Source organism: Oncorhynchus tshawytscha, linkage group LG14 (genome assembly GCF_018296145.1).
Source record: "Oncorhynchus tshawytscha isolate Ot180627B linkage group LG14, Otsh_v2.0, whole genome shotgun sequence".
NCBI classification, from domain to species: Eukaryota; Metazoa; Chordata; class Actinopteri; order Salmoniformes; family Salmonidae; genus Oncorhynchus; species Oncorhynchus tshawytscha.
Window position 1 is genome coordinate 61,059,908 of NC_056442.1, and position 27,835 is coordinate 61,087,742.

At 45.2% G+C, this 27,835-nt stretch overlaps 2 protein-coding genes across 2 annotated transcripts in view; both read right to left on the reverse strand.

Annotated features, from left to right (window-relative positions):
• Window positions 1–5,814: 5,814 nt before the first annotated feature.
• LOC121839178 (DNA-directed RNA polymerase II subunit RPB1-like) lies at window positions 5,815–8,509 on the reverse strand. The gene is made up of 3 exons (XM_042296590.1): window positions 8,482–8,509; window positions 6,714–7,686; window positions 5,815–6,672 (listed from the first exon to the last, which is right to left on the reverse strand). The coding sequence occupies exons 1-3, from the start codon at window positions 8,507–8,509 to the stop codon at window positions 6,435–6,437; spliced, it is 1,239 nt and encodes a 412-aa protein (XP_042152524.1). The 3' UTR covers window positions 5,815–6,434.
• A 7,116-nt stretch (window positions 8,510–15,625) lies between these two features.
• The window catches only part of LOC112217987 (nectin-1-like), a 326,697-nt gene continuing 314,487 nt past the window's right edge, over window positions 15,626–27,835 (reverse strand). The window contains exon 6 of the mRNA XM_042297782.1: window positions 15,626–16,264. Within this exon, the coding sequence (XP_042153716.1) occupies window positions 15,759–16,264 (506 nt within the window). The 3' untranslated portion in view covers window positions 15,626–15,758. The remainder of the gene's footprint in view (window positions 16,265–27,835) is intronic.

Sequence of the window (27,835 nt, forward strand, 5' to 3'; positions counted from 1 at the left end):
GTCTACCTGTATTAACTAGCATAGGTCTACCTGTATTAACTAGCATAGATCTACTGTTATAAACTAGCATAGGTCTACCTGTATTAACTAGCATAGATCTACCTGTATTAACTAGCATAGATCTACTGTTATTAACTAGCATAGGTCAACTGTTATTAACTAGCATAGGTCTACCTGTATTAACTAGCATAGATCTACCTGTATTAACTAGCATAGATCTACTGTTATTAACTAGCATAGGTCAACTGTTATTAACTAGCATAGGTCTACCTGTAATAACTAGCATAGATCTACTGTTATTAACTAGCATAGGTCTACCTGTATTAACTAGCATAGGTCTACCTGTATTAACTAGCATAGATCTACTGTTATTAACTAGCATAGGTCTACCTGTATTAACTAGCATAGGCCTACTGGTATTAACTAGCATAAATCTACTGGTATTAACTAGCATATATATACCGGTATTTACTAGCATAGATCTATTGGTATTGACTAGCATAGGACTACTGGTATGAACTAGCATAGGCCTATCGGTATTAACTAGCATAGGCCTACTGGTATTAACTAGCATATATCTACCGGTATTTACTAGCATAGATCTACCGGTATTTACTAGCATAGACCTACCGGTATTAACTAGCCTAGGTCTACCGGTATTAACTAACATAGATCTACCGTTATTAACTAGCCTAGGTATACTGGTATTAACTAGCATAGATATACCGTTATTAACTAGCATAGGTCCCCTCAGTTTAAGGTAATATCCCCTCAGTTTAAGGTATTATCCCCTCAGTTTAAGGTAAGATCCCCTCAGTTTAAGATAAGATCCCCTCAGTTTAAGGTAAGATCCCCTCAGTTTAAGGCAAGATCCCCTTAGTTTAACTAGCAATATCCCCTCAGTTTAAGGTATTATCCCCTCAGTTTAAGGTAAGATCCCCTCAGTTTAAGATAAGATCCCCTCAGTTTAAGGTAAGATCCCCTCAGTTTAAGGTAATATCCCCTCAGTTTAAGGTATTATCCCCTCAGTTTAAGGTAAGATCCCCTCAGTTTAAGATAAGATCCCCTCAGTTTAAGGTAAGATCCCCTCAGTTTAAGGCAAGATCCCCTTAGTTTAAGGTAAGATCCCCTCAGTTTAGGGTTTTTCCCTTAAATTATTTAAATTGATATTGTTTTATGATGATACCATCTGTCTTTCCATATTTGTGTCAATCTTTCTAAAAACAGAAAATGGCCACAATTCAATAGATATCAATCCACAAAGAGGTAAGAATATGTAGGCTATAAACATATGATGAAGGATAGCTGTATTGTGTGCAGAACACGACAACTTCTCAGGTATACAGACAAGGAGGCATACAAAGGTATGTCACTTGGTATTGGTATGTTATACAGATCACGTTTACCATCCTCCTCCCTGACCTCTTCAATGAATATCCCATAAGCCTCTACATTATGTATGAAAACCATTATCAAATCATTTTTTTTCATTCATATTTTACCACATAAACACATAAATCAAGGTATGAATACTGTTGTGTGCATGTTTTGTTAATCATCTGTATAATTACTATTTGGGGGATTCACAGACTTCACCCTCCCTACAGCTCTGATGAATATCACATAAAACCTGTTCGATCACCATGCACTGCAAAATGGATATGGAGAACATCAACACAGTAACATCAACAGGCCAGATGACATACCCATTGGACTTGAGTCTCTGCTGGGAGTTACCTCATATATATATTGTTTTAATTCTGCTTTGCCACTGAAAGTATAATAAAGACGGAGAACTAAAACTTGGTATTATTGTTACGTGTATTATTAATAATTATAAAATTAATAAGGGAGCGGAGGGGGGGGGGTAGTTCAGAAAGGAAAGCCAAAAGTTTTCCCAAAGGGGATCTCAGAGGATCCATTAATAGGGGTTCTTAGAGGAACCATTAATAGGGGTTCTTAGAGGAACCATTAATAGGGGTTCTTAGAGGATCAATTAAAAGGGGTTCTTAGAGGAACCATTAATAGGGGTTCTTAGAGGATCAATTAAAAGGGGTTCTTACAAGAACGCATAGGGGTTCTTAGAGGATCCATTAAAAAGGGTTCTTAGAGGATCCATTAATAGGGGTTCTTAGAAGAACGCATAGGGGTTCTTAGAGAATCCATTAAAAGGGGTTCTTAGAAGAACGCATAGGGGTTCCCCCACAGTTTCAAATTGAAGAACCCCTAAAGCATACTCCAGGAACCTTTTCTTTTTAGAGTGTAGAATGTTGAATAAGATAAAACGATTGTTCCATGTATGCATGGTGTTGAAATATCATTAATAATCATTAACTCTGATTAAGACGTATGCACCAATGTAACACTGGAAATGGAAATTGCCTTTTACATTATAGGACCAGTTTTTGGTTATAATTGCCAATTGGGTAATTGTATGGTCCTGGGGGCCAAGTGCTAATACTATGTAGGCCTACCCGTTAGACAGATGGTTTCTGAAGGGGAGGCTGTGCAATCTTGCCCTCTACCTGTGCCCATTAAGATAGGACAGGTTAGGCTTGGTAAAGAGGCTATTTCTTTTGGGCTGTTGCCCGTGTATATTGATTTTGTATGATATGGCGCTTTCACCATCGGATCACCAAGACCTGTAAATAAATGTACACTATGAGCACGTCAAGCTGCCTTGCCTTCTGCTGGTGTCATGCCTTTATGACTGCTACAAAGGGCCCTATTTTACAATGATATCATCAACACGTATTGTAGACAAAGTAATGCCATTCTCCACCTTCTGGGTCTCTGTAATGTCCTTAATGTTAGTCTCCACCTTCTGGGTCTCTGTGATGTTAGTCTCCACCTTCTGGGTCTCTGTGATGTTAAACTCCACCTTCTGGGTCTCTGTAATGTCCTTAATGTTAGTCTCCACCTTCTGGGTCTCTGTAATGTCCTTAATGTTAGTCTCCACCTTCTGGGTCTCTGTGATGTTAGTCTCCACCTTCTGGGTCTCTGTGATGTTAAACTCCACCTTCTGGGTCTCTGTAATGTTAAACTCCACCTTCTGGGTATCTGTGATGTTAGTCTCCACCTTCTGGGCCTCTGTGATGTTAAACTCCACCTTCTGGGTCTCCGTAATGTTAAACTCCACCTTCTGGGTCTCTGTGATGTTAGTCTCCACCTTCTGGGTCTCTGTAATGTTAAACTCCACCTTCTGAGTCTCTGTAATGTCCTTAATGTTAGTCTCCACCTTCTGGGTCTCTGTGATGTTAGTCTCCACCTTCTGGACCTCTGTAATGTCCTTAATGTTAGTCTCCACCTTCTGGGTCTCTGTAATGTCCTTAATGTTAGTCTCCACCTTCTGGGTCTCTGTAATGTCCTTAATGTTAGTCTCCACCTTCTGGTTCTCTGTAATGTCCTTAATGTTAGTCTCCACCTTCGGGGTCTCTGTAATGTCCTTAATGATAGTCTCCACCTTCTGGATCTCTGTAATGTCCTTAATGTTAGTCTCCGCCTTCTGGGTCTCTGTAATGTCCTTAATGTTAGTATCCACCTTCTGGGTCTCTGTGATGTTAGTCTCCACCTTCTGGGTCTCTGTAATGTCCTTAATGTTAGTATCCACCTTCTGGGTCTCTGTGATGTTAGTCTCCACCTTCTGGTTCTCTGTAATGTCCTTAATGTTAGTCTCCAACTTCTGGGTCTCTGTAATGTCCCTAATGTCAGTATCCACACTTCTGGGTCTCTGTTGTCCTTAATATTAGTCTCCACCTTCTGGTTCTCTGAAATGTCCTTAATGATAGTCTCCACCTTCTGGATCTCTGTAATGTCCTTAATGTTAGTCTCCGCCTTCTGGGTCTCTGTAATGTCCTTAATGTTAGTATCCACCTTCTGGGTCTCTGTGATGTTAGTCTCCACCTTCTGGGTCTCTGTAATGTCCTTAATGTTAGTATCCACCTTCTGGGTCTCTGTAATGTACTTAATGTTAGTCTCCACCTTCTGAGGCTCTGTAATGTCCTTAATGTCAGTCTCCACCTTCTGGTTCTTGGTATTGTCTGTAATGTCTGTCTCATTGATATAATGTCATACGTTAAAATGGTATGGGTATGGGGTTTTCCTCAACCCCTTATATCTCTGTGTTTCTGTAATGTTAACCTAGTTAACCTGTAATGTTAACCTAGTTAACCTGTAATGTTAACCTAGTTAACCTGTAATGTTAAAGTTAACCAGTAATGTTAACCAAGTGTTAGCTACACCTTGGTCTGTTTAACTGAGCCTGTTAAGGTGTGAGAGGGAGATAAACATCTGTAATTGTTTAAAGTGGAATGCTGCACTCATAGAAGTAATTAGAAATCAAGTTACATGGATGTCTGAGGATGAAAGGTAAAGGAACCAGGTAGCTTCATTAGATGTGGAAAAACCTTCAGGCCCTTACAAAGGTGAAGACCTATAAGGCTGAATAAGGCAAAGTACAATCAAACAAGATCAATACAGAGATAAGCCTTTTTACTACAATCAACACAATCATCATCATCATCATATTGTTTGTAATCAATATCATCATCATCATATTGTTTGTAATCAATATCATCTGAATCATCTGATTTCCATGAATGATCATGTTAACTAAACAGACAAGGTAATATGTCGGGTTCTACTACGGAGGGACTCAATTGGTACGGAGGAGGAGCTGACGTCACCAAAACCTACTTTGGTAAAGATATGCACTTAAAAATGATGCGTCCCACGTGGAACCCTATTCCCTATGTAGTGTACTACTGTTGACCAGAGGGTTCCATGTGGAACCCTATTCCCCATGAAGTGTACTACTGTTGACCAGAGGGTTCCACATGACACCCTATTCCCCATGTAGTGTACTACTGTTGACCAGAGGGTTCCAAGTGACACCCTATTCCCTGATGTAGTGTACTACTGTTGACCAGAGGGTTCCACATGGAACCCTATTCCTTCTGTTGTGTACTACTGTTGACCAGAGGGTTCCACGTGGAACCCTATTCCCTGATGTAGTGTACTACCGTTGACCAGATCATTCCACGTGGAACCCTATTCCCTATGTAGTGTACTACTGTTGGCCAGAGGGTTCCACGTGGAACCCTATTCCATATGTAGTGTACTACTGTTGACCAGAGGGTTCCACGTGGAACCCTATTCCCTATGTAGTGTACTACTATTCACTATGTAGTGTACTACCGTTGACCAGATCGTTCCACGTGGAACCCTATTCCCTATGTAGTGTACTACTGTTGACCAGAGGGTTCCACGTGACACCATATTCCCTATGTAGTGTACTACTGTTGACCAGAGGGTTCCACGTGGAACCCTATTCCCTATGTAGTGTACTACTGTTGACCAGAGGGTTACACGTGGCACCCTATTCCCTATGTAATGTACTGCTGTTGACCAAAGGGTTCCACATGGAACCCTATTCCCTGATGTAGTGTACTACTGTTGACCAGAGGGTTCCATGGGGGAGACAAACAAGGCATGTGTGGATTGATTAAATGAGGTTCAGTCAAATAAAGTAACACATATTATGTAATCATTCAGTGAGTGAATGGGGACAGGAGAACAGCACTACTCATTCAGTGAGTGAATGGGGACAGGAGAACAGCACTACTCATTCAGTGAGTGAATGGGGACAGGAGAACAGCACTACTCATTCAGTGAGTGAATGGGGACAGGAGAACAGCACTACTCATTCAGTGAGTGAATGGGGACAGGAGAACAGCACTACTCATTCAGTGAGTGAATGGGGACAGGAGAACAGCACTACTCATTCAGTGAGTGAAAGGGGACAGGAGAACAGCATTGACTATTGAAATCATTTAATGCTTTTAAAAACAAATACAAGTTACTTCACTGGATCATCACATGTGAACAAGAATAGATTTTTTTCCACCAATATTTGTAATAACACCCTCAGACATATTTCCCATTCACATGGCTGCATACAGACAACTTCTCTCTCTTTTTATTTCGTTGCAGTTGATTATTTACAGTCAATCTAAGGAATGCATCGGCTCTGTGACAATAATAGCTCATATCGGCAGCATATTAAAACCTTGCTGTTTGGGATGCAAAATTCCGGTAACTTTCCCCCAAGATTCCCAGGTTTTCCAGACATTCCAGTTGGAAGATTTCTGGAATCAGGAGGGAACAAGCAGAATGTGAACGCGACCTACTGTGCTGGAGTGGTCAGATTCAGGTGGATGATGGTGGTAACACTAATTTATGCATATCAACTCAATCTAGCCATCAAAGGTAGGGGTGAACATTTCCAGTAACTTCCGCCAAATTCCCAGAAGTCCAGACTGGAGTTACCAGAATTTTGCAAACCTAATCATAGTTGATCTGTATTATATATGTTTGCAGTCAAAATAGGTCTGTTGTTGTGGGTTGATAGGTCTGTTATTGTGGGGACGATAGGTCTATTGTTGTGGGGATGATAGATCTGTTGTTGTGGGTTGATAGGTCTGTTGTTGTGGGGGAGATAGGTCTGTTGTTGTGGATTGATAGGTCTGTTGTTGTGGGGATGATAGGTCTGTTGTTGTGGGTTGATAGGTCTGTTGTTGTGGGGAGATAGGTCTGTTGTTGTGGGTTGATAGATATGTTGTTGTGGGGAGATAGGTCTGTTGTTGTGGGGGAGATAGGTCTGTTGTTGCGGGGAGATAAGTCTGTTGTTGTGGGGAGATAGGTCTGTTGTTGTGGGGATAAGTCTGTTGTTGTGGGGGAGATAGGTCTGTTGTTGTGGGGACGATAGGTCTGTTGTTGTGAGGATGATAGGTCTGTTGTTGTGGGTTGATAGGTCTGTTGTTGTGGGTTGATAGGTCTGTTGTTGTGGGGAGATATGTTGTTGTGGGGATGATAGGTCTGTTGTTGTGGGTTGATATGTCTGTTGTTGTGGGGACGATAGGTCTATTGTTGTGGGGACAATAGGTCTGTTGTTATGGGGATGATAGGTCTGTTGTGGGGATGATAGGTCTGTTGTTGTGGGTTGATAGGTCTGTTGTTGTGGGTTGATAGGTATGTTGTTGTGGGTTGATAGGTCTGTTGTTGTGGGGATGATAGGTATGTTGTTGTGGGTTGATATGTCTGTTGTTGTGGGGACGATAGGTCTGTTGTTGTGGGGGAGATAGGTCTGTTGTTGTGGGGACGATATGTCTGTTGATTTGTGGGTTGATAGGTCTGTTGTTGTGGGGACAATAGGTCTGTTGTTGTGGGGACAATAGGTCTGTTGTTGTGGGTTGATAGGTCTGTTGTTGTGGGTTGGTAGGTCTGTTGTGGGGACGATTGGTCTGTTGTTGTGGGGAGATTGGTATGTTGTTGTGGGGAGATATGTCTGTTGTTGTGGGGACGATTGGTCTGTTGTTGTGGGTTGATAGGTCTGTTGTGGGGACGATAGGTCTGTTGTTGTGGGTTGATAGGTCTGTTGTTGTGGGGACGATAGGTCTGTTGTTGTGGGTTGATAGGTCTGTTGTTGTGGGTTGATAGGTCTGTTGTTGTGGGGACGATAGGTCTGTTGTTGTGGGTTGATAGGTCTGTTGTTGTGGGTTGATAGGTCTGTTGTTGTGGGTTGATAGGTCTGTTGTTGTGGGGGAGATAGGTCTGTTGTTTTAGGGACGATAGGTCTGTTGTTTATTGAACAGGCAGGAGGGCCCCTAAATAAAACCCATCTATAATCTCAACTTCAATATTATATACATTATTTACAATGGAATGTTGGGCTGAAGCTTTCAGACTTAATGCTATTGTATACAAAAGAGTTGAAGCCTTCAGACTTAATGCTATTGTATACAAAAGAGTTGAAGCCTTCAGACTTAATGCTATTGTATACAAAAGAGTTGAAGCCTTCAGACTTAATGCTATTGTATACAAAAGAGTTGAAGCCTTCAGACTTAATGCTATTGTATACAAAAGTATATTGAGGGAATGACAATGAAAAACAAGATAGAGAATAATTTTTACAACAACCATAATCTATGGATTCAAGGACAACACCAATACCTAATTCTGTCATTCTCCCATGTTTTTTTAATCATTTCAGGTCAAGTATGGCAGTGGTTCCTAAAAGGAACAAAACATTGATTTGTGCTTGAAAAGAAATATAATTGACTTCAGTTATGGAAATGCTTTGGGCACTGGGACACCGTTGTGTCCTAAGGGTGTTTGAATTATACCAAATCTCTCAATTACTGTGGGAATCATTCTGTTTTCAACTCTGCAGACGTTCTCCAGCCATTTAGGTGTTTTCACGGGGAATCAAAGTGCTGGAGGGTTGAAGTGAAGAGGAAGTAACATCTAATGTCTCTCCTTTCTCTGTCATGTGATAGGACATTATGGAAGCTGTTTCTGACATCACAGAGATACAAGCTATATTAGGATCATTCCTCCTCAACTTTAACGTCAAAGAGAACTTCTCTTCTTCATCTACGGTAAATCATTCTTTATATGCAATATATTTGAACAAAACCTCACTTCTCACAAAAGGCATAGGCCCTAACATACCCGAAGGAATAAGAAAATAAAGGATCATGTATGGTCTCTTTCATAAAACGTGTTGCATGTGGTTTTCTTTCAGAATCATTGCAGCAGAAATAAAGAACACAAGGCGAAAATAACAATGGTTTAACGCCGTTATAGTTCTCATCTTTAAAGTCTAACACATAGTGGTGGTTCAGAATCAGAATCACATTATAGTGGTGGTTCAGAATCAGAATCACATTATAGTGGTGGTTCAGAATCAGAATCACATTATAGTGGTGGTTCAGAATCAGAATCACATTATAGTGGTGGTTCAGAATCAGAATCACATTATAGTGGTGGTTCAGAATCAGAATCAACACATTATAGTGGTGGTTCAGAATCAGAATCAACACATTATAGTGGTTGTTCAGAATCAGAATCACATTATAGTGGTGGTTCAGAATCAGAATCACATTATAGCGGTGGTTCAGAATCAGAATCACATTATAGTGGTGGTTCAGAATCAGAATCACATTATAGTGGTGGTTCAGAATCAGAATCACATTATAGTGGTGGTTCAGAATCAGAATCACATTATAGTGGTGGTTCAGAATCAGAATCACATTATAGTGGTGGTTCAGAATCACATTATAGTGGTGGTTCAGAATCACATTATAGTGGTGGTTCAGTTCAGAATCAGAATCACATTATAGTGGTGGTTCAGAATCAGAATCACATTATAGTGGTGGTTCAGAATCACATTATAGTGGTGGTTCAGAATCAGAATCACATTATAGTGGTGGTTCAGAATCAGAATCACATTATAGTGGTGGTTCAGAATCAGAATCACATTATTGTGGTGGTTCAGAATCAGAATCACATTATAGTGGTGGTTCAGAATCACATTATAGTGGTGGTTCAGAATCAGAATCACATTATAGTGGTGGTTCAGAATCAGAATCACATTATATTGGTGGTTCAGAATCAGAATCACATTATAGTGGTGGTTCAGAATCAGAATCACATTATAGTGGTGGTTCAGAATCAGAATCACATTATAGTGTGGTTCAGAATCAGAATCACATTATAGTGGTGGTCCAGAATCACATTATAGTGGTGGTTCAGAATCAAAATCACATTATAGTGGTGGTTCAGAATCAGAATCACATTATAGTGGTGGTTCAGAATCAGAATCACATTATAGTGGTGGTTCAGAATCACATTATAGTGGTGGTTCAGAATCACATTATAGTGGTGGTTCAGAATCAGAATCACATTATAGTGGTGGTTCAGAATCAGAATCACATTATAGTGGTGGTTCAGAATCAGAATCACATTATAGTGGTGGTTCAGAATCAGAATCACATTATAGTGGTGGTTCAGAATCAGAATCACATTATAGTGGTGGTTCAGAATCAGAATCACATTATAGTGGTGGTTCAGAATCAGAATCAACCCATTATAGTGGTGGTTCAGAATCAGAATCACATTATAGTGGTGGATCAGAATCAGAATCACATTATAGTGGTGGTTCAGAATCAGAATCACATAGTGGTGGATCAGAATCAGAATCACATTATAGTGGTGGTTCAGAATCAGAATCACATTATAGCGGTGGTTCCCGGATCAGAATCACATTATAGCGGTGGTTCCCGAATCAGAATCACATTATAGCGGTGGTTCAGAATCACATTATAGTGGTGGTTCAGAATCACATAGTGGTGGTTCAGAATCAGAATCACATTATAGTGGTGGTTCAGAATCAGAATCACATTATAGTGATGGTTCAGAATCAGAATCACATTATAGTGGTGGTTCAGAATCAGAATCACATTATAGCGGTGGTTCCGAATCAGAATCACATTATAGTGGTGGTTCAGAATCAGAATCAACACATTATAGTGGTGGTTCAGAATCAGAATCACATTATAGTGGTGGTTCAGAATCAGAATCACATTATAGTGGTGGTTCAGAATCAGAATCACATTATAGTGGTGGTTCAGAATCAGAATCACATTATAGTGGTGGTTCAGAATCAGAATCAACACATTATAGTGGTGGTTCAGAATCAGAATCACATTATAGCAGTGGTTCAGAATCAGAATCATGTTGCTGGGTCTGCAGAGAAACATGCAACACTAATATTTGGTTTGCGTCCCAAATAGCACCCCACTGCTCATGAGTAGTTTGCATTGTATGGGATGGGGTGCTTTTGAGATGAAACATTGGTCTCTACAGAATGATGAAATCCTGTCATCCTCTGGCCAGCACATCATATCCCACCTCTCTACAAACACTGGCAAGGAGCCGTCTTCTCCTCTGATCTGTGAACACAAATACCTCCTCCCACCAGCCTCCCCTGCAAACAACACCCATACATCCAACCCTCACATAAATTACATAACAACAACACTTCATATTTTCTCCCAGTTTAAAATGAGCCAGGTAAGTATCCTCTGTGCTTTGACTCCTGTCTCTTTTTGACAGAATTCCCACAGCGTACTTTGTTTTTTGCCAATCATAATATTGCACTGTAGCTTGTGTGTGATGGACCTCAAAGCTGTGAGGACAAAGACTGTTTCTGCTGTGGACCTCAGCTACTGGCAAGCAAGATAGTGGGTTTAAAAAGCCAACCAATACAATGGCTCTCTAAAGGATGGTTGGATGCCTATCTACAGCTTCAGCTGCCAACACGTCAGGCAAAAATAACCATATTTTTTCTCCAGTATGAATCGATACAGAGCTGTTGCAATTTAATCTATGAAACAAAGACCATCACCCAATGAAAACAAACAACAAAAAAATAAAAAACAGAGCTTGACAAATTCGGGTGTGACAATATTTATCACAATATTTCTCTATTCCCTTTGCTTTTAAAAATGTTCTCTCTGAAGGCAGAGAAGCACACCCACGTTTAGCATTGTCCTCATTGTCCTCATGGTCCTCATGTCCTCATTGTCCCAGGAGGCTCCTGCTAAAGGTGGTGTGAGTGGGAAGTACTGTAGCTAGTACCTTAGGGACAATTCATACAGTCATACAGGCCCAATATCACTCTGGAACCATCCTTCTGTTGATATCCACAGTGATCCAACGTGGCTAAAATAAGACATGATTACGATCGCTCAACAACCCAAATACACATTTTAATTACGTAAAGAGTTCAGGTACACAGGTAGATACCTTTCAAGATACAGATTACTGAATTAAATTTCTTAGAGCATCATTGAAGTATTTTTTTGTTGTTGTCTTGTCTGTTGAAAACACTGGACACCCCTTAAGAAGTGAAGATAAAGTGAATGTGGGATCAATTTAAGTGGTTAATGACAGCAGCCTTTCTGCCTTCTTTTTCTCTCCTGCTTTCTCAGTGGAGCTAAAATGGCTGCCAAAATAAAATGGCCACTAAAACAACTCGGCATCTGAATGTAGGGCACGTAGCGACGCATTCTCCTTCTATATCTACTGCCGTCTCCTCTAGGCCTGTATGTATTACTGCCATGTCCACATGGCTTGGTGTGTTGACATGTGCCTGAGCTCTCAGTGCAGTGTGCACAGGCCTCATGATACCCTGAAGAGTACAGAGTTCTTACATAAAAAAAACATACATGTCTTTGGAGAGAAGCTAAAACATACATGTCTTTTTTTAGTTAGGTCTGGCAGGAGGCAAAAAATACATCATATACTCTAACACACAGTCAAGGGAGAATGGGGTAACCTGAGCCAAAGTTGAGCCGCCCCCCCCTTGTTTCTAAGAAACAATACACAAAATGAATACTTTGACCAAATATTTGGGAAGGGGTCATCATTTCATGGAGACCGTGAAGGAAGAAACCACATGGGAAAAGTGGTTAGCGAGTGGTTAGCGAGTTAGCGAGTGGTTAGCGAGTCCAAAACACTGGTATTCACCAAGTCAAATTAATTTATTGTGTTAAGAGGTTTCATGATGCTTTGTATCTAAATTAAAGTAGATGATTTCAAGATTGTTCTGTACATCAGTTCTGGTCTGTATAATCTTCAATGTGAGGTTATAAACCTGGCATGGAAGTACATCCTTGTAGCTGTATGGGCTATAGTCAACGTGCTTGTAGCTGTATGGGCTATAGTCAACGTGCTTGTAGCTGTATGGGCTATAGTCAACGTGTTTGTAGCTGTATGGGCTATAGTCAACGTGTTTGTAGCTGTATGGGCTATAGTCAACGTGCTTGTAGCTGTATGGGCTATAGTCAACGTGCTTGTAGCTGTATGGGCTATAGTCAACGTGCTTGTAGCTGTATGGGCTATAGTCAACGTGCTTGTAGCTTGTAGCTGTATGGGCTATAGTCAACGTGCTTGTAGCTTGTAGCTGTATGGGCTATAGTCAACGTGCTTGTAGCTTGTAGCTGTATGGGCTATAGTCAGCTGTATGGGCTATAGTCAACGTGCTTGTAGCTTGTAGCTGTATGGGCTATAGTCAACGTGCTTGTAGCTTGTAGCTGTATGGGCTATAGTCAACGTGCTTGTAGCTGTATGGGCTATAGTCAACGTGCTTGTAGCTTGTAGCTGTATGGGCTATAGTCAACGTGCTTGCCTTGGGGTACTTTGAGCCAATGGTTGAGCCAATAGCAAGTAAGAGCTAATTGAAGTGCTTTCTCACCAGGCGTAATGCAAGGCATATGAGGTAACAACAGGGCCTGGCCTATGTTAAAAGGGGCTTAAAATGATTAAAATACCGTTGTGATTTTGCTTAATTGTGTTTGGGAAATAAAGATAGACATGGTAGAAAAAGTATTGGTTTTTCGGTACAGACATTTGAAAGGCGGCTCACCTTACCTCATACCTGGAGTAAGTAGTGCCAAGAAACCACTTATTAACAGAGGATACAAAACATCCTGAAATATATGTAGATATCTTCGTTAGAAATAATCATTTATTTCCCTTGACGGAATGATGCTGAATGCACCAAAAATGTCTCAACTTACCCCAGTCTCCCCTACTACTATACTCTGTAGTATGGTGTGTTCTGCTGTAATACATGGGCGGAACCAGTCTTTACTAGTGTTGCTGGTCATACTGAATAAGAGACCATCTGTACAACTCCATCTATAGATTGACATTTTACCCCCTAGACAACCTTTGACCCCTAGTTGACCCCATAACATACAAAAACAAGTTATATATAAAAAAAATGCAGAAAAGGCAATGGTGATGAGAAGAATAATAAAACAATGTATCATACATCCAGTGTTGGACTTTCACAATGTGCTCAGCAAATACCTCATCTCTCCCAAGTCTCTATACATGTAATACATTTAGAATATCATGGAAAAACACACAACAATAATCCACCTGTATTTTCCAAGTGACCAGATCACTCTTTCTGTCTGGCCTTCAAAAGTCAATGGGGGTTGGACATGAGTCCAATGGTAGTCAATGGTGGTTGAACATGAGTCCAATGGTAGTCAATGGTGGTTGAACATGAGTCCAATGGTAGTCAATGGTGGTTGAACATGAGTCCAATGGTAGTCAATGGTGGTTGAACATGAGTCCAATGGTAGTCAATGGTGGTTGAACATGAGTCCAATGGAAGTCAATGGTGGTTGGGCATGAGTCCAATGGTAGTCAATGGTGGTTGAACATGAGTCCAATGGTAGTCAATGGTGGTTGAACATGAGTCCAATGGAAGTCAATGGTGGTTGAACATGAGTCCAATGGTAGTCAATGGTGGTTGAACATGAGTCCAATGGAAGTCAATGGTGGTTGAACATGAGTCCAATGGAAGTCAATGGTGGTTGAACATGAGTCCAATGGAAGTCAATGGTGGTTGAACATGAGTCCAATGGAAGTCAATGGTGGTTGAACATGAGTCCAATGGAAGTCAATGGTAGTTGGGCATGAGTCCAATGGTAGTCAATGGTGGTTGGGCATGAGTCCAATGGTAGTCAATGGTGGTTGGGCATGAGTCCAATGGTAGTCAATGTTGGTTAGGCATGAGTCCAATGACAAACTGTGTTTTGGATTATCTGCAGTTTCATCTCATGGAATTTCAATGTAATGTCATCTTTGACATGTTGATGATGAGCTCTTTAGGACTTGATGTTGCATTTTCTAAAGCGGATTTAGCTCACTGGGTGGTGATGGGCTGGGGGGTTGGGGTGGTACTACACAGAACTGTTGAGGGATGAGGTGGAGGGAGGGATGGGGTGAGGTGTTGTGGTGGTAGTAGTGGTAGTAGTGGTGGTGGAGGTGGTAGTAGTGGCGGTAGTAGTAGTGGTGGTGGTGGTAGTAGTGGTGGTGGTGGTGGTAGTGGTAGTAGTGGTGGTAGTGGTAGTAGTAGTGGTGGTGGTGGTAGAAGTGGCAGTAGAGGTGGTGGTGGTAGTAGTGGTGGTGGTTGTAGGGGTGGTGGTTGTAGTAGTCGTGGTAGGGGTGGTGGTGGTAGTAGTGGTGGTGGTAGTGGCGGTAGTAGTGGTGGTAGTGGTGGTGGTGGTAGTAGTGGTGGAAGTAGTGGTGGTGGCGGTAGTAGTGGTGGTAGTGGTGGTGGTGGTAGTAGTGGTGGTAGTAGTGGTGGTGGTGGTAGTGGCGGTAGTAGTGGTAGTAGTGGTGGTGGTGGAAGTAGGGGTGGTGGTGGTAGTGGTGGTGGTAGTGGTAGTTGTGGTGGTGGTAGTGGTAGTGGTAGTAGTGGTGGTGGTAGCGGTAGTAGTGGTGGTGGTAGCGGTTGTAGTTGTGGTGGTAGTGGTAGTAGTGGTGGTGGTATTATTGGTGGTAGTGGTGGTGGTAGGGGTGGTGGTATTGTTGGTGGTAGTGGTGGTGGTGATAGTGGTGGTGGTAGGGGTGGTGGTAGTAGTAGTATTAGTGGTGGTGTGGTGGTAGTGGTGGTGGTAGTAGTGGTGGTGTGGTGGTAGTAGTGGTGGTGTGGTGGTAGTGGTGGTGGGTGGTAGTGGTGGTGGTAGTGGTGGTGGGTGGTGGTGGAAGTAGGGGTGGTAGTGGTGGTGGTAGTAGTGGTGGTGTGGTGGTAGTAGGGGTGGTAGTAGTGGTGGTAGTGGTGGAAGTAGGGGTGGTGGTGGTGGTGGTAGGGGTGGTGCTGGTGGTAGGGGTGGTGGTGTGGTGGTAATAGTGGTGGTAGTAGTGGTGGTGGTAGGGGTGGTGGTGTGGTGGTAGTAGTGTAGTAGTGGTGGTAGTGGTGGTGGTGGTGGAAGTAGGGGTGGTGGTGGTAGTGGTGGTGGTGGTAGTAGTGATGGTAGTGATGGTGCTAGTGCGATGGTAGGTGGGTGGGACGGGAGCTTGGTTGGTTTGGTTTGGTTGTTTGTTGCACGCCCCTACACATACCACTCTTTCTTTGAAATGACAGAGCCATCGGTTTGGGACACCATATCATCGGCTACATCCGGCCCGGGGTTGTACTGGAAAGCGAGAGTCCGTTCATCATAATCTTGACTCTCTCCTTCGTCCACTGTGAAATAGGGCCTCTTCAAGTCCTCCGCGTCTCTGTCAAAATCACGCTCGCTCGCCTCGAACCCTCCGGTCACAGCGATCTGGGCAGGCTTCTTCTCGTCATCTGAGTCGTCTGGGTACTGCAGGTTGTTGGGGATGGGAGGGTGGGCTGGCAGGCCCCCGGCCTTGCTGTAGCCGTTCCCAAACACCTGTTTCTTGGTGCTGTAGTCGCCCTTGAAGGTGCGCTGGCGGCGGCGCAGGAACACAAAGAGCAGGGTGGCGGCCGCCGCTAACAGGACGACCCCGCCCACGGCGCCCCCGATGACGGCACCCGCATTGTGCTGCTCCTGCGGGATCTCACGGCCCCCAGGTGGTGGGTTGTTAGGGAATTCTGGGTAGGAAAAGACAGATGGAAGGGGTGTGTCAGTGCTCAGGTGGGAGGAGGAGGAGGGAGTGTGCTCAGTGTGCAGGTGCTCTGTTTTGGGAAGGAAGGAAGGAAGACAGGGAAGGATAAGCAAAGGGAACAGGAAGGACCCCCCACACCCCCACCCCACGCCCCCGGAAGCGCACCAACGACGGACCCCCCACCCACTGCAAAGCAAGCTTTAGTGATCGCCATCCACATGTGACTCTCAAAAGAGAAAGGCAGAAACATACACTGCCAGTCTCACACATCACACACTGCCAGTCTCACACATCACACACTGCCAGTCTCACACATCACACACTGCCAGTCTCACACATCACACACATCACACACTGCCAGTCTCAAACATCACACACTGCCAGTCTCACACACCACACACTGCCAGTCTCACACATCACACACTGCCAGTCTCACACCACACACTGCCAGTCTCACACATCACACACTGCCAGTCTCACACATCACACACTGCCAGTCTCACACATCACACACTGCCAGTCTCACACATCACACACTGCCAGTCTCACACATCACACACTGCCAGTCTCACACACCACACACTGCCAGTCTCACACACCACACACTGCCAGTCTATAACACACCACACACTGCCAGTCTCACACATCACACACTGCCAGTCTCACACATCACACACTGCCAGTCTCACACATCACACACTGCCAGTCTCACACACCACATACTGCCAGTCTGTAACACACCACACACTGCCAGTCTGTAACACACCACACACTGCCAGTCTGTAACACACCACACACTGCCAGTCTCACACATCACACACTGTCAGTCTCACACATCACACACTGCCAGTCTATAACACACCACCCACTGCCAGTCTGTAACACACCACACACTGCCAGTCTGTAACACACCACACACTGCCAGTCTCACACACCACACACTGCCAGTCTCACACATCACACACTGCCAGTCTCACACACCACAGTCTCACTCACACACTGCCAGTCTCACACATCACACACTGCCAGTCTCACACATCACACACTGCCAGTCTATAACACATCACACACTGCCAGTCTATAACACACCACACACTGCCAGTCTGTAACACACCACACACTGCCAGTCTGTAACACACCACACACTGCCAGTCTCACACACCACACACTGCCAGTCTCAAACATCACACACTGCTAGTCTCACACACCACACACTGCCAGTCTGTAACACACCACACACTGCCAGTCTGTAACACACCACACACTGCCAGTCTGTAACACACCACACACTGCCAGTCTCACACACCACACACTGCCAGTCTCACACATCACACACTGCCAGTCTCACACACCACACACTGCCAGTCTGTAACACACCACACACTGCCAGTCTCAAACATCACACACTGCTAGTCTCACACACCACACACTGCCAGTCTGTAACACACCACACACTGCCAGTCTGTAACACACCACACACTGCCAGTCTGTAACACACCACACACTGCCAGTCTCACACACCACACACTGCCAGTCTCACACATCACACACTGCCAGTCTCACACACCACACACTGCCAGTCTGTAACACACCACACACTGCCAGTCTCACACACCACACACTGCCAGTCTCACACATCACACACTGCCAGTCTCACACACCACACACTGCCGGTCTCACACATCACACACTGCCAGTCTATAACACACCACACACTGCCAGTCTGACACATCACACACTGCCAGCCTCACACACCACACACTGCCAGTCTATTACACACCACACACTGCCAGTCTGTAACACACCACACACTGCCGGTCTCACACATCACACACTGCCAGCCTCACACACCACACACTGCCAGTCTATTACACACCACACACTGCCAGTCTGTAACACACCACACACTGCCAGTCTATAACACACCACACACTGCCAGTCTATTACACACCACACACTGCCAGTCTATAACACACCACACACTGCCAGTCTGTAACACACCACACTCTGCCAGTCTGTAACACACCACACACTGCCAGTCTGTAACACACCACACACTGCCAGTCTGTAACACACCACACACTGCCAGTCTGTAACACACCCCACACTGCCAGTCTGTAACACACCACACACTGCCAGTCTAATAAACAAGACAATGCAGACACAGAGCACTACTTTTGACCAGGGCAACATAAGTGGACTATACGAGGAATACTGTGTCATTTGGGAACACGTGATTGGTGTCTAGACAAACCCCTTGTCTAATAGGAGTAGGATGGTCTTGTCTAACAGGAACAGGATGGTCTTGTCTAACAGAAACAGGATGGCATTGTCTAACAGGAAGAGGGTGGCCTTGTCTAACAGGAACAGGATGGCCTTGTCTAACAGGAACAGGATGGCCTTGTCTAACAGGAACAGAATGGCCTTGTCTAATAGGAACAGGATGGTCTTGTCTAACAGGAACAGGATGGTCTTGTCTAACAGGAACAGGATCAGGATAGGTTTGTGCCACAGACAGACAGCAGATAATCACAGTTGCAGGCTGAACACTAGGCACAGTATGGGAGGGCAGAAGGAGAAGAGGGAGAAGAGGGAGGGAGGAAGAGACAGGGGGAGAAAGAGGAGATAGGGAAGGGAGGGATGGATGGAGAGGAGTGAAGGAGCGTAGGGAGGGAGGGATGGGAGAGAGAGGGAGGGAGGGATGGAGAGGAGTGAAGGAGTGTAGGGAGGGAGAGATGGGAGAGAGAGAAATGGGGGAGAGGAGTAAAGAACAGGGGGAGGAAGAGGAGGGAGGGACAGGAGGGAGAAACAGGATGGTGGGAGAGGAGGGAGGGACAGGAGGGTGGGAGAGGAGGGAGAGGAGGGAGAGGAGGGAGAGGAGGGAGAGGAGGGAGGGGAGGGAGGGACAGGAGGGAGAAACAGGATGGTGAGAGAGGAGGGAGGGACAGGAGGGTGGGAGAGGAGGGAGAGGAGGGAGAGGAGGGAGAGGAGGGAGAGGAGGGAGAGGAGGGAGAGGAGGGAGAGGAGGGAGGGACAGGAGGGAGAAACAGGATGGTGAGAGAGGAGGGAGGGACAGGAGGGTGGGAGAGGAGGGAGAGGAGGGAGGGACAGGAGGGAGAGGATGGAGGGACAGGAGTAAAGAACAGGGAGAGGAGGAAGAGGAGGGACAGGAGGGAGAGGAGTAAAGAACAGGGGGAGGAAGAGGAGGGAGAGACAAGAGGGAGGGAGAGGAAGGATGGAGAGGAAGGAGGGACAGGACAATGAATCTATTCTCATTATCTAAGGCTCCTTGTTATAGTCCAACCACAAGCCTGAATAATACTTGGTCTCTAAACCCTGCTAAAAATCACCTATAGTGGATGAAATGCTATCCAAACAACAACCAACTTAGAAATGTTTCAGAGTACATTGATGCCGACTACGCCACCCAATCTTTCCCCTCCTCTATTCACATCTCGCTGTCTCTCCCTCTCTCGCTGTCTCTCGCTGTCTCTCCCTCTCTCGCTGTCTCTCCTTCTCTCGCTGTCTCTCCCTCTAGCGCTGTCTCTCCCTCTCTCGCTGTCTCTCCCTCTCTCGCTGTCTCTCCCTCTCTCGCTGTCTCTCGCTGTCTCTCCCTCTCTCGCTGTCTCTCCCTCTCTCGCTGTCTCTCCCTCTAGCGCTGTCTCTCCCTCTCTCGCTGTCTCTCCCTCTCTCGCTGTCTCTCCCTCTCTCGCTGTCTCTCCCTCTCTCGCTGTCTCTCCCTCTAGCGCTGTCTCTCCCTCTCTCGCTGTCTCTCCCTCTAGCGCTGTCTCTCCCTCTCTCGCTGTCTCTCCCTCTAGCGCTGTCTCTCCCTCTCTCGCTGTCTCTCCCTCTCTCGCTGTCTCTCCCTCTCTCGCTGTCTCTCGCTGTCTCTCCCTCTCTCGCTGTCTCTCCTTCTCTCGCTGTCTCTCCCTCTCTCGCTGTCTCTCCCTCTCTCGCTGTCTCTCCCTCTCTCGCTGTCTCTCGCTGTCTCTCCCTCTAGCGCTGTCTCTCCTTCTCTCGCTGTCTCTCCCTCTCTCGCTGTCTCTCGCTGTCTCTCGCTGTCTCTCCCTCTAGCGCTGTCTCTCCTTCTCTCGCTGTCTCTCCCTCTCTCGCTGTCTCTCCCTCTCTCGCTGTCTCTCGCTGTCTCTCCCTCTAGCGCTGTCTCTCCCTCTCTCGCTGTCTCTCCCTCTCTCGCTGTCTCTCCCTCTCTCGCTGTCTCTCCCTCTCTCGCTGTCTCTCGCTGTCTCTCCCTCTAGCGCTGTCTCTCCCTCTCTCGCTGTCTCTCCCTCTAGCGCTGTCTCTCCCTCTCTCGCTGTCTCTCCCTCTAGCGCTGTCTCTCCCTCTCTCGCTGTCTCTCCCTCTCTCGCTGTCTCTCCCTCTCTCGCTGTCTCTCCCTCTCTCGCTGTCTCTCCCTCTCTCGCTGTCTCTCCCACTCCTCTCTCAGGATATGTGACCGACCAGCTTGATTCGTTTGAAATTGTGTTTTTGACATTGGATATAAGTACAGACTCTGAGCTAGGAAATGGTGTATGATACACTACAGTTGAGGAACAATGGGAAAGTCATTCTGCTTTTAAAGTTGATCAACTAGTAACCCCACATTTGAATGTTTTGGTATCTAGTGAAGAGCTCTTCTTTGTCTACACCCATTCAGCATCGTTACCACCCTCTTCAGCCTTAGACCCACCCATCTCATTAAGGATTCACATGTATGTCATCAGCATATAGCTGACAACGTGTTAACTTTAGGTAATTTGTATTCATTATTACAGGAAAAATAAACTCACAACAAGATTATTCCTTATAAGTTAGTGAAAAGCTAATTACTGAAAATAGCTTACGGTTGTGAATGTGATTAAAAACACGCTAAATATTCTACTGGAGTATTTTGGAACTTGGTCCCTGTCTTGCTGTCCTAACGTTATATCCTAATTTGACTTTTGTGCAGTTAATTGAAAATAAGAATTTGTTCTTAACTGACTTGCCTAGTTGAATAAAGGGGGAAAAAAAGGTAGCTAACCAACCAGGTTCAATGGTAGCTAGCTAGCTAACATCAGGCTATGACTATCAATCCAAATGGCTCCGAGATACAAATAATCTAATAATATAACTACACAGATCATACACGTAATGTTAGCTAGCGAGCCACCAAGCTAATGTTAGTGACAGAGAGGGTGAAGTGTTGATCCATGTATACAGGTAGAAAAATCGAGCTAGCAAACATTTTCAGATATTATACATTTCTAATTTTGTCAGAACGTCATTTGAAGTGAAAGCTTCAGCTAATAGTAAGCTTTAACTTCCAATAAAAATGTAGTTCTGACTAAATTTGAAATGTATAATATCTGAAAATGTAACTAGCTAGATTTTTCTACCCGTATACATGGATCAACACTTCTCCCTCTCTGCCACGGTTGCCCTTAGTTTGAAGATGTAATCCAGAGACAGGTGTTTATACAACAGCCTTCTGTGTGTTCTCTATTCGACTCCCTCTGCATATTTGCAAAAAAATGCCAGAATTCTCTCCTCTCTCATACCTGCTTCCACCAGGCATTCTACTAATTTCAAAACTGTGTCCTCCAGAAAGTAAAGAGCAACATCTTTGCAGTTATTCATGATATCTATAAAAAAAACAACAGCTGATTTAGAAATGATTACCTACACATACTGAACAGCCCTTTGTTATAGACAGAATCATGCTACATGGCAAACCAATCTGAACTCATCTCTCGGCTTGTCCAGCCCATCCATTATTTCAGCCAATCATGGCTAGCCGGAAGATTCCTGTTTTTTCTGAGGCTAAACCAACTAGGCTCATAATTTAACAATTATATTCCTATTTACAGATGGCATACAAGTTTGTTATTAAGGCATATGAAAGTTCACATGTCCCAGAATGCATTCCTGCTCAAAAAAATGCATTTTGATAAAAAATTCATGTTTTCAGTTGAAATGCCTTTCCTGTGAAGTAGTGACGAGCAACATACGCCTCATTTCCTGAAACAAGTCACAAATAGACATAGGTTGAATAAACCGCGCTGCTCTTCAAGGCTCCGAGACATAGGCAGACTTCTCTCTGAGACATAGGCAGACTTCTCTCTGAGACATAGGCACACTTCTCTCTGAGACATAGGCAGACTTCTCTCTGAGACATAGGCACACTTCTCTCTGAGACATAGGCAGACTTCTCTCTGAGACATAGGCACACTTCTCTCTGAGACATAGGCACACTTCTCTCTGAGACATAGGCAGACTTCTCTCTGAGACATAGGCACACTTCTCTCTGAGACATAGGCACACTTCTCTCCGAGGCAGAGGCACACTTCTCTCAGAGACAGAGGCACACTTCTCTCCGAGACAGAGGCACACTTCTCTCCGAGACAGAGGCACACTTCTCTCCGAGACAGAGGCACACTTCTCTCCGAGACAGAGGCACACTTCTCTCCGAGACAGAGGCACACTTCTCTCCGAGACATAGGCACACTTCTCTCCGAGACATAGGCACACTTCTCTCCGAGACATAGGCAGACTTCTCTCTGAGACATAGGCACACTTCTCTCCGAGACATAGGCAGACTTCTCTCCGAGACATAGGCAGACTTCTCTCCGAGACATAGGCACACTTCTCTCTGAGACATAGGCACACTTCTCTCCGAGGCAGAGGCAGAGTGACGATTATCTGACAATGATCAAATGCTCAGAGGTACTGCTTGTCTAAACCTGCAGGGCTACATTACAATTAGCTTCAATAGCAAACACCCTGAATCTTCATGAGAGGAAAAATAAAGAAAAGGAATCTCAGTGTCTAGTCTAGCAAAAGGATAAAGGAATCTCAGTGTCTAGTCTAGTAAAAGGATAAAGGAATCTCAGTGTCTAGTAAAAGGATAAAGGAATCTCAGTGTCTAGTCCACTAAAAGGATAAAGGAATCTCAGTGTCTAGTAAAAGGATAAAGGAATCTCAGTGTCTAGTCTAGTAAAAGGATAAAGGAATCTCAGTGTCTAGTCTAGTAAAAGGATAAAGGAATCTCAGTGTCTAGTCTAGTAAAAGGATAAAGGAATCTCAGTGTCTAGTCTAGTAAAAGGATAAAGGAATCTCAGTGTCTAGTAAAAGGATAAAGGAATCTCAGTGTCTAGTCTACTAAAATAATAAAGGAATCTCAGTGTCTAGTCTAGTAAAAGGATAAAGGAATCTCAGTGTCTAGTCTACTAAAAGGATAAAGGAATCTCAGTGTCTAGTAAAAGGATAAAGGGGGATGGTGAGAGAAGAAAGCAGGAGAAAGAGAAAACACAGCTCCCTAAACATTCCCCCTAACCCCTAACCCTAACCCCTAACCCTAACCCCTAACCCTAACCCTAACCCTAACCCCTAACCCTAACCCCTAACCCCTAACCCTTAACCCCTAACCCTTAACCCTAACCCCTAACCCTAACCCTTAACCCTAACCCTTAACCCTAACCCTAACCCCTAACCCTAACCCCTAACCCTTAACCCTAACCCTAACCCCTAACCCTAACCCTTAACCCTTAACCCTAACCCAGATCCAAGATCCAAGATGGCGTAGCAGTAAGTCGCCCTGTCTCGTCGTGTCCCTTGTATATATCGTCTATTTTTCGTTTTTTACATATTTTTCTTCAAAAACATTTTGCTAAACCTAAGCTTCCAAATACTTCCAAATACTCTCCTGCAACCCGCCTCACCCAATGTAGCTATTTTTCCTAAAGTATTTATATTTACTTCGGAACCGGAACCCCTCAACTAAAGCTAGCCGGCTAACCACCAGCTATGCTAGCGGTCTTCAGCTAACCGGTCATCAGCTAAGCTAACCTTTAGCTCGGAAAGCTCTCGCCAGCTCGAACAACGCGACTCTAACCAGAGCTATTTTTCATCCCCGGATTCATCCCTGGACTCCCACCGCAAACGGAACATTTCAGCTGGATCTTCACAACTAGCTATCTAGCTAAACCGCAACCCCGGATGATTACTCCTGGCTAGCGCTTCCACCCACTTAGCGTGAAGCTAGCCCGGCCAGCGCACCTGTACTACCACCGTAGCATACTCCTGGGCTACAATACCCGGGCCCACGACCGGTCTATCGATGTCACCGCATGAAGAGGAATAAACAGACTCACCCCATCGCGACGTCCCCTAAAGGCCAACTCTCTAGCCCTCGCTATCTCCCTGCTTGCTAAACTCGGCCTGCTAACTGCTAGCTTGTCTAGCCCCGGTCCGCTAACTGCTACCTTGTTTAGCCCGGGCCTACGAACTGTTAGCTTGTTAGCACAGGCCTGCTAACTGCTAGCTTGTCTAACCCGGGCCTACGAACTGTTAGCTTGTTAGCACAGGCCTGCTAACTGCTAGCTTGTCTAGCCCGGGCCTACGAACTGTTAGCTTGTTAGCACAGGCCTGCTAACCGTCTGAATCGCCGCGTCCCAAACACTCACCGGACCCATATTTACTTTCTATCTCTTCTTGATTTTTAATCTGTTTATACCTTTCCGGAAACCTGCCTCACCCAATGTGATACGGAATCGCTATTATTTTAAATTTTTAGAACACACTCAAGAACCTCCAGAAGCTAACCAGCTAACTAGCTACAAGCTATTTAGTCATTGTTAACTTTTTTTCAACCTGGATAACACTCGCCAGTCCAGCTTCCCTGCCCCATCCACCGCTGCCCCCTGGACACTGATCTCTTGGCTACATAGCTGATGCACGCTGGACTGTCCATTAATCACGGTACTCCATTCTGCTTGTTTATGTTTTATCTGTCGGCCCCGTTGCCTAGTCAACGCCATTTTACCTGCTGTTGTTGTGCTAGCTGATTAGCTGTTGTCTCACCTACTGTTTAAGCTAGCTTTCCCAATTCAACACCTGTGATTACTGTATGCCTCGCTGTATGTCTCTCTCAAATGTCAATATGCCTTGTATACTGTTGCTCAGGTTAGTTATCATTGTTCTAGTTCACAATGGAGCCCCTAGTTCTACTCTTCATACCCCTGATAACTCCTTTGTCCCACCTCCCACACATGCGGTGACCTCACCCGTTACAACCAGCATGTCCAGAGACACAACCTCTCTCATCATCACCCAGTGCCTGGGCTTACCCCCGCTGTACCCGCACCCCACCATACCCCTGTCTGCGCATTATGCCCTGAATATATTCTACCATGCCCAGAAACCTGCTCCTCTTATTCTCTGTCCCCAACGCTCTAGGCGACCAGTTTTGATAGCCTTTAGCCGCACCCTCATACTACTCCTTCTCTGTTCCGCGGGTGATGTGGAGGTAAACCCAGGCCCTGCATGTCCCCAGGCACCCTCATTTGTTGACTTCTGTGATCGAAAAAGCCTTGGTTTCATGCATGTCAACATCAGAAGCCTCCTCCCTAAGTTTGTTTTACTCACTGCTCTAGCACACTCTGCTAACCCTGATGTCCTTGCTGTGTCTGAATCCTGGCTCAGGAAGGCCACCAAAATTCAGAGATTTCCATACCCAACTATAACATCTTCCGTCAAGATAGAACTGCTAAAGGGGGAGGAGTTGCAGTCTACTGCAGAGATAGCCTGCAAAGTAATGTCATACTTTCCAGGTCCATACCCAAACAGTTCGAACTACTAATTTTGAAAATTACTCTCTCCAGAAATAAGTCTCTCACTGTTGCCGCCTGCTACCGACCCCCTCAGCCCCCAGCTGTGCCCTGGACACCATTTGTGAATTGATCGCCCCCATCTAGCCTCAGAGTTTGTTCTGTTAGGTGACCTAAACTGGGATATGCTTAACACCCCGCCAGTCCTACAATCTAAGCTAGATGCCCTCAATCTCACACAAATCATCAAGGAACCCACCAGGTACAACCCTAACTCTGTAAACAAGGGCACCCTCATAGACGTCATCCTGACCAACTGGCCCTCCAAATACACCTCCGCTGTCTTCAACCAGGATCTCAGCGATCACTGCCTCATTGCCTGTATCTGCTACGGAGCCGCAGTCAAACGACCACCCCTCATCACTGTCAAACGCTCCCTAAAACACTTCTGTGAGCAGGCCTTTCTAATCGACCTGGCCCGGGTATCCTGGAAGGACATTGACCTCATCCCGTCGGTTGAGGATGCCTGGTCATTCTTTAAGAGTAACTTCCTCACCATTTTAGATAAGCATGCTCCGTTCAAAAAATGCAGAACTAAGAACAGATACAGTCCTTGGTTCACCCCAGACCTGACTGCCCTCGACCAGCACAAAAACATCCTGTGGCGGACTGCAATAGCATCGAATAGTCCCGGGATATGCAACTGTTCAGGGAAGTCCGGAACCAATACACGCAGTCAGTCAGGAAAGCTAAGGCCAGCTTCTTCAGGCAGAAGTTTGCATCCTGTAGCTCCAACTCCAAAAAGTTCTGGGACACTGTGAAGTCCATGGAGAACAAGAGCACCTCCTCCCAGCTGCCCACTGCACTGAGACTAGGTAACACGGTCACCACCGATAAATCCATGATTATCGAAAACTTCAATAAGCATTTCTCAACGGCTGGCCATGCCTTCCGCCTGGCTACTCCAACCTCGGCCAACAGCTCTGCCCCCCGGCAGCTCCTCGCCCAAGCCTCTCCAGGTTCTCCTTTACCCAAATCCAGATAGCAGATGTTCTGAAAGAGCTGCAAAACCTGGACCCGTACAAATCAGCTGGGCTTGACAATCTGGACCCCCTATTTCTGAAACTTTCCGCCGCCATTGTCGCAACCCCTATTACCAGCCTGTTCAACCTCTCTTTCATATCGTCTGAGATCCCCAAGGATTGGAAAGCTGCCGCAGTCATCCCCCTCTTCAAAGGGGGAGACACCCTGGGCCCAAACTGTTACAGACCTATATCCATCCTGCCCTGCCTATCTAAGGTCTTCGAAAGCTAAGTCAACAAACAGGTCACTGACCATCTCGAATCCCACCGTACCTTCTCCGCTGTGCAATCTGGTTTCCGAGCCGGTCACGGGTGCACCTCAGCAACACTCAAGGTACTAAACGATATCATAACCGCCATCGATAAAAGACAGTACTGTGCAGCCGTCTTCATTGACCTTGCCAAAGCTTTCGACTCTGTCAATCACCATATTCTTATCAGCAGACTCAGTAGCCTCGGTTTTTCGGATGACTGCCTTGCCTGGTTCACCAATTACTTTGCAGACAGAGTTCAGTGTGTCAAATCGGAGGGCATGCTGTCCGGTCCTCTGGCAGTCTCTATGGGGGTGCCACAGGGTTCAATTCTCGGGCCGACTCTTTTCTCTGTATATATCAATGATGTTGCTCTTGCTGCGGGCGATTCCCTGATCCACCTCTACGCAGACGACACCATTCTATATACTTTCGGCCCGTCATTGGACACTGTGCTATCTAACCTCCAAACAAGCTTCAATGCCATACAACACTCCTTCCGTGGCCTCCAACTGCTCTTAAACGCTAGTAAAACCAAATGCATGCTTTTCAACCGATCGCTGCCTGCACCCGCATGCCCGACTAGCATCACCACCCTGGATGGTTCCGACCTTGAATATGTGGACATCTATAAGTACCT